The sequence below is a fragment of the Equus asinus genome, chromosome 3 (genome assembly GCF_041296235.1).
Source record: "Equus asinus isolate D_3611 breed Donkey chromosome 3, EquAss-T2T_v2, whole genome shotgun sequence".
Taxonomy (NCBI): domain Eukaryota; kingdom Metazoa; phylum Chordata; class Mammalia; order Perissodactyla; family Equidae; genus Equus; species Equus asinus.
This window is the reverse complement of record NC_091792.1, coordinates 109,320,558-109,332,702: the sequence shown is the minus strand read 5'-3', so window position 1 is coordinate 109,332,702 and position 12,145 is coordinate 109,320,558. Positions and strand designations below refer to the sequence as shown.

Genomic DNA, 12,145 nt, shown 5'->3' with positions numbered 1-12,145 from the left:
TGTTTAGTTTAGTTGTAGTTTGTTTAATTTAGTACTTAAATTTTAATGGATATATGAATTGCCTGTGAAAATGCAAGGGTTAATTTAGTGAATCTGGAGTTGGGCCCAGGATTCTGCATTTCCAACAAGCTCCCAGGTGATGCTGATGCTATTGGTCCAAGGACCACACTTTATGTAACAAAGGTTTTGGGTACAATTAGATCAGTGTAGCTCCCAGACAAAAGAGTAATTTTATTGAAGGCATACTAGTTCCTTTTCTCTTTCCTAAAATCCAAGTACACAAACAATCCTCTTCTGCTCTAAGATCATTATAAGACGCTCCAAACCTTAATTTATTGCTGTGTCAAACTATACTGACCCTAATCTAGAAATAAATATGTTTTCTTTCTGCAGAAAATAAATGAGTAAAGGATTCAGGGGCCCTTACTCCCAGTTCAATGTGACCTGATTTTTAATACTAAATTGAAAGTGTCAGGCTATTTCATTGTTTCTAAAAAATGTATGTCCCAGTGAGGTGAGGAATTTGGTGCTTCACATTCCAGAGAAGCACAAGGTAGGATTTTTTGCCCCAAATGTGTTCATCCTCCACTGTTTGATTTGATTGTTATATATAGACCCAAATCTAAAAAGATTCTAACAGTTGCCAAGGAAACAATCCTGCTTAATTTGTATGGAAGGATGTATACTAGGTTTTTAACATTGTTTACTTAGGGAGGTGGAGAAGGAGGTGCTATGAATGACGGGGCAGAACAAAGAAAAAAGAAATATCGTATATTATTAAACGCATAGGTTAAAGAAGTAAAAATCTATTAGTAAAGGGTCTAAAGTAAGAGAGACAGACATTTCAGCACAAACTGGAGGGAATAAGTTCGCAGGCATGATAGAGAATCCAGAAATTTCCTGTAACTATTCTCTCAGTGCAACTGGTTGATTGTTATTACCAGTAACTTAGAGGGGAGGAGTGGAGACTGGAATCATCACTGTTAGTTCTATTTAACTATATCCAGTAAATTATAATTGTTCTCAGAGGAAAAAAAGGTGGCTTCTAATGAATCATGGACCAAACCCAAGATTAGTTGTTTCAAATGCTCTTGAGTAATATTTAGTTGCGTCAGTATATTTTTAAAATAACGTCTTGTACTCAACCTCTTCTGAATTTAATCCTAGTGGCTTCTTGCCCAAATTGCCTACAGAAGCAGTGGAAAGAATTGAGATTCTCAGTATCATTTACCAGGATGATTTTGTGTCATAATGAAATGAAGAGTTCCAAGATCACCAATACTAATATTTTTGAGTCCTATACAATAGAATGTATTCCTCAAAGCTCAGAAAAAATGCCACAGATATCTCTTTTATTTTGGGAAGGAGTACGCATGGTAGGAGTAAAACATGGTTGAAGTGATCAGAAAAGCTGTATGACATGAGGCAAATCACTTCTCTGGACTTCAGTTTTCTCCTTTGTTATTAAACGAAGAATCAGTGAGTTTCCTTGTCACCTTCACATTGTTCTTTCCTCCTCCCTCCTTCACAAGGATGGTTCCCTCTCACTTCCATGATTACTCTATTAGGTGGATTCTCTCACCTCTACAACACGCTCTCAACTTTCGCAAACACTTTATTCCTTGAGAAAGTCTGTCTGCTTACATATTCCATATCTGTGTCTCCATCCTCACAACAATAAACTGTAAGCTCCCCAGCAGACTGTCAGCTCCATGAGAGAGGCAGCAGTTGAGAGCACAGACTCTGAAGCTGGACTAACTGGGTTCAAATTCTACTTCTGCCATTTATTTGCTATGTGAACCTGGGAAGTCACCTATCTTCTCCTCTAATTCCTTATCTGTGTAATGGAGGTGACAATAGTACCTACTCCAGATGGTTGTGAGGACAAATGAGTTAAAGATTTGTTAGCACAGCTAGAATAATGTTTGGCACTTGGCCCTGTGTCAGTGCTTGATCAGTCAAATAAATGAGGGCAGGGGCTGACTGTGATTAGTTCTCCACTGTATCTCCCAAAGTTTTCAATCTTCTGTTCTTTAAGTGAATCTGCACAGTGAGAGGATGAAGTAGATGATGGAAGTGAGGCTCTGTCAACTCAGTGAATGTTGCCATGGCTTCTAACATGGGCATGAAGAGCCACACACATGAGGGATTTCTTTTTGTCTTCTGAACAAATGCATCTGTTTGTTCAGTTTCTTCTATTTTTATATAAATATTCCTATGAAACATAGTTCTGTCCAGGGGCCTGTATTTTTAATTACTGTATAAGTAATATAGAAAGATAATAGAGTATAATATTGATAATCTTGGGGCTGTCCCCATGGCTGAGTGGTTAAGTTTGCACACTTTGCTTGGCTGCCCAGGGTTTCGCTGGTTGGGATCCTATGCGCGGACCTAGCACCACTCATCAAGACATGCTGAGGTGGCGTCCCACATGGCACAACCAGAAGGATCTACAACTAGAATATACAACTACATACTGGGGAGCTTTGGGGAGAAGAAGAAGAAGAAGAAAAAAGATTGGCAAAAGATGTTAGCTCAGGGCCAATCTTAAAAAAAAAATAATGATAATCTTGAATTTTGTAATTGGACAGACCCATGTGACCATTGGCAAGTGACAAAACCTCCCTGAGGCTTAGTTTGCTCATTCATAAAATGGGCACAATTAGATGCCTCAGAGGGTCACGAGAATTAGATGGGATGCTGTTTGTAAAATACTTAGAACTCTGGCCTGTGTTCAATAAATGGTAAATTCTACAATCCTATTTTAGGTAGAACCCAGGTTTAGCTGTAAATAATATAATTTTTTATAGTGGCATTTTATATGAGTGATAACATTCTGTAGAATCACAGAATCACTGAACGTTGGCAATGGAAGGGAGTTCCAGGAATATCCATTCCAACTTCCCCAGTATACAGATGAATAAACTGATGTGCAGAGAGATAAAGTGGTGGCACAGAAAGCTCTCTTGATTTTTTTTTATCTGTGCTCTTTCTCTGAGGTCTTATTGTTTTTTGCAACCCAGGACATGATGGATACTCTATTAATACAGAGTTTGTTGAATGAATGTTGGAAAAATCAGTAGCTGTTGAGTACTTACTATACCATTCTGCTAGGCACTGGGGACTTTTAAAAAGTGACCAAAGAATTGTCTTTGCCTTAAGGCACTCATGTCTTTCTGAGGGAGGATAAGACCTAGTTTATTAGCAGCATTTTACACACTTGACCATTCCTTTTTATTGAAACACTCTCTTTCTTTTGATTTTCATGATTCCACACTCTTTTTATCCTTTTGATTCCCCCTTTTAAATGTCTTTTGCTGACTGCTTCTCCTCTACTCAACCATGCCTGGTGTTGCTCCATGTTCTGTCTTGAGTAATATCTTTTCTCTCTGGTTGATCTCATTCAGTGAGCTTCAGTTACCATCTAAGACAACCATCTAAGTTCCATCTAAGTTCTCAAGTTTTTGCGTGCCTAAGAATCAATTGAGAAGCTTGGAAAAGAAAATTTCCTGCATCCAACACCCATATAGACAGTTTAGGTAGGTCTGGTTTTGCTGTTCAGAAATCTGCAGCTTTAACAAGTATCCTAGGGGGTGCAGATAGAGATAAACCAAAGATTACACTTGGAGAAACACTGACCTACACGTGATTTTTCCGACTGAAATATCCGACTGCATTCTTCACATGTCCCCACTTAGTGTTTGGAACTTAATGTTTCCGAAGCTGAATCGATTGCCTCCTCCCTTTTAACACTCACAACCTCTCTCTGCCCTATCAAATAGTCCCTTTTATGGCATTTTTCTTTTCAGTAAATGAAACCAACGTCCACCAAGTTACTCCTGTAGAAAACCTGAAAACAATACTTGACACACCTCTCTCATTCCTGATATCCGATTGAGCGCCAAGTCCCAGCCTTTCTACTTCTTAGATACGTCTCAACTTTTATTGCAACTCCCACCTCTTTTGTCTAAGCCATCTTCACTCCTTTTCTGAAATACTGAATTAGCCTCCAATTAGTCTTCCTTCATCAGTGGGTATCTCCCCTCTCCACGGGGATCCTTCTCTAGAGAGAGACAGATGATCTTTCAAAAATTCTAATATAATAATGTCTCTGCCCTCATCAAATCTTTAACAGTTTTGCATTTCTTTTAGGATATAATCCCAACTCTTTAATATGGCCTTCAAAAAGACCAACATGATTTGTTTCCTGACTGCATTTAAGTTTCTACTTGAATAATACTTCCTCGGAGAAGCCTTCCATAAACTCCTAGAGAGTTTCCTCCATTATAATGCTTATTTTAGTATTACCTTATTAAATAAATCAAAATGAGATTACATATTTTCATATTAATCACTGATATGGTCATCTCCTGGCCAGGAAGATTCTTTTGCTTTCTGAAATTTCCATAGAATAAATGTGTTCGGTGACAGTTGCTTCTGTTCATCTTAATTAACCAAAGCCCCTAAACGTTTTTTTCATGGTACTTACTATGACTATAATTAGATAGGTACTTGCTTGTTTAACTTTTTTAGTGCTTGTCTTCCCAATAAACAACGAGAGCGGGATCCAGGCCTTTCTGATCCATTTTTGTGTGTCTAGCACCTAACAGTTGCTCACACAAATTAGGCACTCAAAAAGCAGGTATTTTTTTCAATGAACGAATAATGAATAAATGAATGAAGTGTAATATAAGGATTAATAAGGTAAATACCTAAAAAAGGTATAAATAAAGTGCTTGGATATGTAGGATTCAAAATGGCTTATTTTTCCATATTAAATTAAAAGTTGCTTTTAAGCAAGAGCATCTTGGGTTTCTTAGTGAGTGACTGTGGACTTGAGGAACCACTAGCTGCCATTGGGAACCATCAGCTTCTATAGTACTGAAAACCATGGAACTGGATGGAATTACTCAGAAAGTAAGTATAGCTACTGAAGAGAAGTTGTACCTCAACTTACTCAGAATTTGAGCAACAAGAAAATAAGAAGGATCCAGTAACAGAAACTCAGAAAGCTTGACCCATGAGATAGGAATCAATAAAGAGAAAATGGTGTTTTAGTAGCTTTGTGAAGACTGTGTTTCATGGAGGAATGATCTGCCGTGGAGCTGTTAAGTAAAATGAGACATGACCATTGGATTCTGCAATGTGGATGATCTCTGAAGAGTTGCACAAGAGCTATTTCAGAGCTGTGGGGAGGACATATTTGTAATGGAAGAGGAGAGAATAGGTTAAAGATAAACATGCACATGCTCTGTGACCCAGAAAATCCATACCCAAGAGAAACTCTTGCATGTTTGTACCATTGCACCCATTCAAAAATGTCCAGAGCTGCATATTTGTAATGGCAAGATATAAGAAGAGTGGATATGTAAGTTATAGTATACTCTTATAATGAAATATCATACAGCTGTGAACAGGAATAAATTATTACTACATACTTTATAAAATATAATTTTGATCCCATTTATATGAATTTCAGATGTAGGTAGAACTAAATGATATGTTATTTATGGATCTATCCATGAGTGGTAAAACCATAAAGAAAATCAAGAAAATTTAGTTACCACACCAGAAAACAGTTACTTTGTGCATGGTGGGGAAGGGTAGTTAATGGACAGGATGTAGTTGGGGAGAGGCCCATAGGGTCTTCTAAAATACTGGTGCTATTATTTTTCTTAAAAAATGCTAAGTACCTCAAGGTTTCATTTTTTAAACTAATCTCTATGTGTAATATATTTCACAATAAAAAACTTAAAAAGTAGAAGGGTGAATAGGAGAAGAAAGCAGAAATGGAGGCAGTGGGTCTAGACAAACCTTTAGAAGAGTTTTGCTGTTAAGGGGAGGAAATGAGAACTGAGACAATAGCTAGAGAGGTGGTATGGATCAAGGGAGGAGAAAACTGTATGTTTTAATTCATTCTTTGCAATATTAAACTCAGGCAGATATCCTGGCTAAGAAGTAAGATTGTCAGAATAAAATTTGTCTAGGCTGGAAAAAATATTTTCAGTGGCTCTTTTTAGTCCACTGCCTTGAAGCCTGAGCTCGCATATCATTTTATTAATCACTGATACACTTGTTCATGACTTTGGCAAATGGATATTGTAAATATTCAACAGAATCTGGCATTTTCTTTCTGCTGAGTTAGTCATCAATGTAAACTATTCCAAAATCAGTTTTATCTTCAATCATTTAAGATAGTTACCCAATGAATGGTTTTAGACTTGGGATGATGCTTTATTTTACATATCATGAGTGCATGCTACATTTAAACTTAAGGAATACTCTGAAAAACTGTGAAATCAAGGCAAGTTTTCTTTGTTCAAGAAAATGGGGTCCTTCACGTTGGTGCAATACTGCTTAAGGAATTGGATTGGGTATCTTAGGTCCCCTTACAATTGTAGGTATTGATTCTTGTCCTCAAGACTTATTTTAGGGATATCAACCATAGCTATCTTGGGAGCTGGAGTGGCATAAGAGTTAGAAAAGTAACATATTTCAGGGGAAATATCTTAGGAGTGCCTTCCAGAGGCCAAATTGGCAGTGGACATAACAGAGTTTGCTAGAAAATATGTGTTCTTAGGTGATTGATTGCAGCTTATCCTCCTGTGTATTATAATGCTGTCGCCACTGCCCCAGCCTATACCACCATTAAAAAACATTCTGTCCAAATGTGGCAACTGTTTTTGCATGTGGCCCGAAGTTTTTGTGGGCGAAAGCTTGTACTTTAAATGCACTGTTTTGGGCTCTGTGACTGTATGGATAAGTTGGTGTCTACTTGCCTAATTTCTAATAAGAAATATACCCTTTGCCTAATATTTACAGTTTTAAGCATGGTTTCTGAAAGTTAAAATAACAATTCATAAACCAGGTTGAAACAACAGAGTTTGGAATGCATTTTTGACAGATATGAGTCCCGCCCCACCCCCCCCCCAACACTTTTGTCTCATGTTGTTTTGGGCTGTTAGGAGGCAGTGCACCTGATTGGCTTTGACAAGTCTCTGTAGTCAGTAAATTGTCTCATGAGCACAGACAAAAGGGAAGAAAATGGAAATAAGATTTGCTATAGTGGGAGGGGTCCTGCTAAGACTTGTCTGTTCCTGAGCTGAGATATGCTCATTTACCTTAAATCTAAACCATATTCTGAATTCCAGCTTATAAATCTTCATCCTATTTTCCAAACCTCATCTCACACTTTTCATGTAATTGAATGGACGTAGACACTCTCATGGTGGACCCGAGAGCATCTGGAATACCCAAGGATTTGAAATGAATAACAATTATATCATGATATCACAGCTGCCCAGGTTCCTGAACCTTGTGGTAGGATTTCCTCCTTGAGAGGAAGGGAGAACAAGGTGGGTAAAGAAAGGAACATACTATCTTTGGAATCTTCAGGAAAGGACAACCTGGAAGAGGTCTGGGAATTTAATTTATATATAAAAGTAATTGAACCATCCAAGAGAGCCCATTCTCAACCAAAGGTATCTCAGAATTTTCTGGAGATTTACCTAAAACTACCTAAAATTGATCTAGAATTATCTAAAAAATATATTACACCTTTCCATTTCCCTTCCTCTACCCAATTTGGATACCCTGCTCCCTTAAAGCATATGGAGGAATTGGAAAATAGTGGAGTTTTGAGATTTTTCTTTTTCAATTGGAGATAGTATGCTATGTCTTTATGCTGATGGGAATATTTCAGCAGAGAAGGAAACTGTATGTTTTAATTCATTCCTCGCAATGTTAAACTCCAACAGATGTCCTGGCTTAGAAGTAAGATTGTCAGAATAAAAATTTCTCTATTTTTTTTTTAACTCCCCAGGCCATTTGAATATGCTCTCTTCTTCCCACTGAAAATTCTGCTCTCAATTTAGGTTGATAGAAGGCATTGTTTCCCAGTCATGGGTTCTCAAATTTTGTTGACTGAGAGTCCACAAGTTATTTTGAAAATTTCATCAGTTTGACATGGTAACTGTAATGATCACATTCTGATAAAAGCCAACCAACCAACCAATGAACAAAACTAATTGAGAGTTATATATATTTTAGGTTAACAAAAAAGGAAAAAGGAATAAAGGAATTGATTTTTAGTACATGCAGCCTATTTAAGAAATAAAATATTTCAAAGTGTGATCCATAGAAACCAAAGTTCCAAAGAAGAGTTCTTTGGAAGTTTAGGTCTGATTGTCATATTTCTTATAAGGTTGGCTCAATTTAGAAAATAGATTGATTCAAAGCATTCTGAAATTGTACATCTCTCTCAGTGTTTGTGTTGTTTACATGTCTTCCTTTATTTTCCTTTGAATGACATTTTGATGTACGTTTAGCTGCTTGTAAGGGTTAATTTTTTAAAAATCAAGCAATTTTCTTTGTAAAATTAAAAGCATTTCAGCAAAATACATTTCAAAGTGTATTGTGATTACCAAAACAATGTTACATTGTTATAGAAAGTTTAAGAATAATGGAAAAAATATAATTCATAAGCTTCCCACCTTAACACAACAAACGTGATTAGTGTTTTATATTCCTGATTAAACTTTTTCACATGAATAGCTTTACAAAGTGATAGTTGGTGATTAAATACAATTTTCTGATTTGTTTTTGTGTAAAATGAGAGCAGACACAGTATATGTTACTTCATAGATTTTAACCTATTTTAATAGGTATTAAAACTATCCATTATATGAATATGAAATAGTTTATTTTATTTTATTTATAATATTGTTAATTGTTAATTATTGTTTATTGTCAGAAACAGACTGCTACCCATTTTTCACTCATATATATATATTTACAAATGCACATAATTTTCCATATATTTTATTAAAATGATTTGAATTTTGATTGAGTTTTCTAAAGTTCAGGAGATTTAAAATAGATTCAACTACAGTTAACATAGCCAACACTTTGTCCATGCTTTTATTTCTCTCTCTCTTTTTTTTAAGATTGGCACCTGAGCTGACAACTGTTGCCAATCTTTTTATTTTTTCTGCTTTTTCTCCCCAAATCCCTCCAGTACATAGTTCTATATTTCAGTTGTAGGTCCTTCTAGTTGTGGCATGTGGGACACTGCCTCAGTGTGGTCTGATGAGCGGTGCCATGTCTGCGTCCGGGATCCGAACCAGCGAAACCCTGGGCCACCGAAGAGGAGCGCGCAAACTTAACCACTCGGCCACAGGACCGGCCCCTATTTATCCCTCTTTTAAAATGACTTACCAGTATCATATTTTTCTGTGTTCACAGAAAAACAAAATGAATGCTATATATGCTCATAGACACAGCAAACACATCAGATTATGTAATGATTTTCAGATTGTACTGATTCTGGATTATGCTACAACTTGTTGCTTTTTTTATGTGACAACGTATGAATATAAGTATTCATTAACTGAAAAGAAAACTAGACAAATACTAATTTTTTCTTAAGTATCAACAAGAATTTACTTGAAAATAAAGATGCCATTAAATATATAAAATGTAGACAAATACTGCCTTTACTTTCTTAAAGAGGATTTCAGGATTGCGTATTTAATAGAATGATACTGTGATGGGAGTAGAAACACAGAATCCTCAAAAAATTTTAAAACATTTTTACCAATTAAAGTTTTAAAATCTACACGTAACTTCCTGAAAAGTTAAACATGAGAAAATAAAAACACTTCCTTAGTTAAAGACATGGTTTCATAATGCTAAGCCATCTCTTTAGGTTTATTCATTTCGTAAAAAATTCAGTCAGACAACAAGCACCTTAATTACACAATATCAAGCGTGTTATCTCATCCATATCTAGGAGTTTTAGTGAAGTTTCTGGAAAAGTAACTAGAAGATTGCTAGACACAGCCAATGTTTCTTAAGTTTCTGTGTATTTTTCACATACTCTACAATATAGTAAAACTTCCAAAACTGCAGAGGCAAAAACAGGACTTACCTATACATTTTAATCCTGGATAATGAAGAGGTATCTTTTTCTGCCTGTCCAGCTGCTCTGAGATTTCCACTCAAATGGATGACTCTTATGTATTATGTGTGATCTATGAAAGGGCTGAAGGCAAAGGAGGAAATCGCATGTAATTAAAATCTAACTTGCTAAACAAGTCTGAAGGAAACAACTTGAACCAATACAATGACTTGTGAAATGGAGTCAGAAATGGACAGGGAATTTCACAAATCAGTAGGAATTTCATTTATTCTGGTAAATTGTGATTAAACATGATAACAGGTCATAGGTATTGCGCGAAAGCTTGCAACTACTCCACATGCTGTAAAGTTATTATTATTTTTTTTGTGTGTGAGGAAGATTGGCCCTGAGCTAACATCTGTTGCCAGTCTTCTTTTTGCTTGAGGAAGATTGTTGCTGAGCTAACATCTGTGCCAACTTCCTCTATTTTGTGTGGGATGCTGCTACAGCACGGCTTGATGAGCGGTGCTACGTCTGCACCTGAGATCCCAATCTGCGAACCCTGGGCCGCAGAGGTGGAGCACTCAAACTTAACCACTACACCACCAGGGGGGCCCCTGTAAAGTCATTATCATTATTTTTAATTCAAGAGAATGTGACGTACGTGCTGTGTTATATCATCATACACCTCGTTCCTTGCCACAGCAAGCCAAGGACTATTAGAAAATGCTTTCCATGTATTAATGGGTAGCACTACCTCTGAATTCACCCTTCTCTGTGATAAAATACTGTTTTTCTCGTAGCATATGGAACAGATATTCAGAGAAGTAATTGAGAAGGCGTACAAAATTGTGGGATGAGCAAGCAGAACAGTTAGAACTAAAATTCACTGCATCTTTTTCCAAGTATGTCTTTTGAAAAAAGTATTCTAACTCATACTACTATTAGATTAACGGACAGTAGAGTGTAGTATGAGTATGTGTGTGGTTAGGGTAAGGATGGAGAGTGTCAGGCAGTGTCTGCAGGTAGGGGCGGAGCCCAAGAAAACACAGAGGCAAGAATGGCGTGGAAGTGAGAAAGGACATCCCTGCCTAATGTGTTGGGAAAGAGTAGAAGATTAATTTGAAAGGGTATGCTGGGGTTGCTTTGTGAGAAATAATGAATGCTAAAGAATTGGAATGTGTAACAGAATTAGATTGGGTGTTAAAACTTGAATTCTAGTCTCAGCTTTTTCACCAACTAATTGTGTAGCCTAAGAAAAAATCGCTTATTCCTCTACGAGTCTCATTTACCCACTTAGAACATAAGAATCTGAACCAGGTGGTCTTACAGGATTCTTCCAAGTCTAAAATTCTATGACTTTATCTTGTAAATTGCTGATAGCTAATGGCTAATGAATTCACTCCAGGACTGCTACTAGAGAAGTGTTCCATTTCTTACACATTTTTTATATAATGTGCAAACAAGACAACAGGGACAGGAATGAGTGGGCTCACCCTCACCCTTCCCTTATATATTTTCATCAGATCTGATATCTCGTGCCTGACATTCTGATTTTTTTTTTTTTAGTAAAAAGAATGAAATAATATTTTTAAAACTTTTGAGCAAAGTTACCTAAGAAACTATTTGCATTTTACATGTTAAACTTTAAGTACTTTTCACGTGTACAGGTCTTTTTCACACAGTCATACCATAGCGTATATGTATGTATATAGTATTACGATTTTATACTTAATGTTATTTCATAAACATATCCCAGTGTTAATAATTTTTATTTCTAGTAGATGTATATATTATTTCTAATAGCTCTACATGTATCTAGTAGCTGTATAAGAAATATAACTTTTCATTTTGACGTAATTTCAAATTATAGAAAACTTGTAAATACAGTAGTTAGATGCATCAATTTTTAACAATATTAATGGCTGCTTTTTAAAGGGTGAAGCATAGAACACTGAAGAAATTTGTCGTAAAATACTGAAACCATCTCCTAATGTGAAATATGCAGATTTTTTTTATTGTTGATGATTCTTTCAGTGACCACCTCACAAATATAGTTTTCCTTTCATCCAACTGCTGAATTTTTCCTTGAAATAAATGGAAATAAACTGGAAATTTATTGGGCCAAATTATTTAAATATTTTAATGCCTTTTAAAAATTTACTTTTTTTAAAAATAATTTTTTTTAAGGATGTGAAGTATTGTCTTCTGGTTTTTGACAGCACTTTCCCCAACTGTGTATGCTCT

General features: G+C 36.0%; 1 protein-coding gene across 1 annotated transcript in view; it reads right to left on the bottom strand.

The window, feature by feature from the left end:
• Nucleotides 1-10,046, bottom strand: part of TMPRSS11D (transmembrane serine protease 11D) — a 55,116-nt gene extending 45,070 nt beyond the window's left edge. The window contains exon 1 of the mRNA XM_014860172.3: nucleotides 9,929-10,046. Within this exon, the coding sequence (XP_014715658.3) occupies nucleotides 9,929-9,936 (8 nt within the window). The 5' untranslated portion in view covers nucleotides 9,937-10,046. The remainder of the gene's footprint in view (nucleotides 1-9,928) is intronic.
• Nucleotides 10,047-12,145: the final 2,099 nt, after the last annotated feature.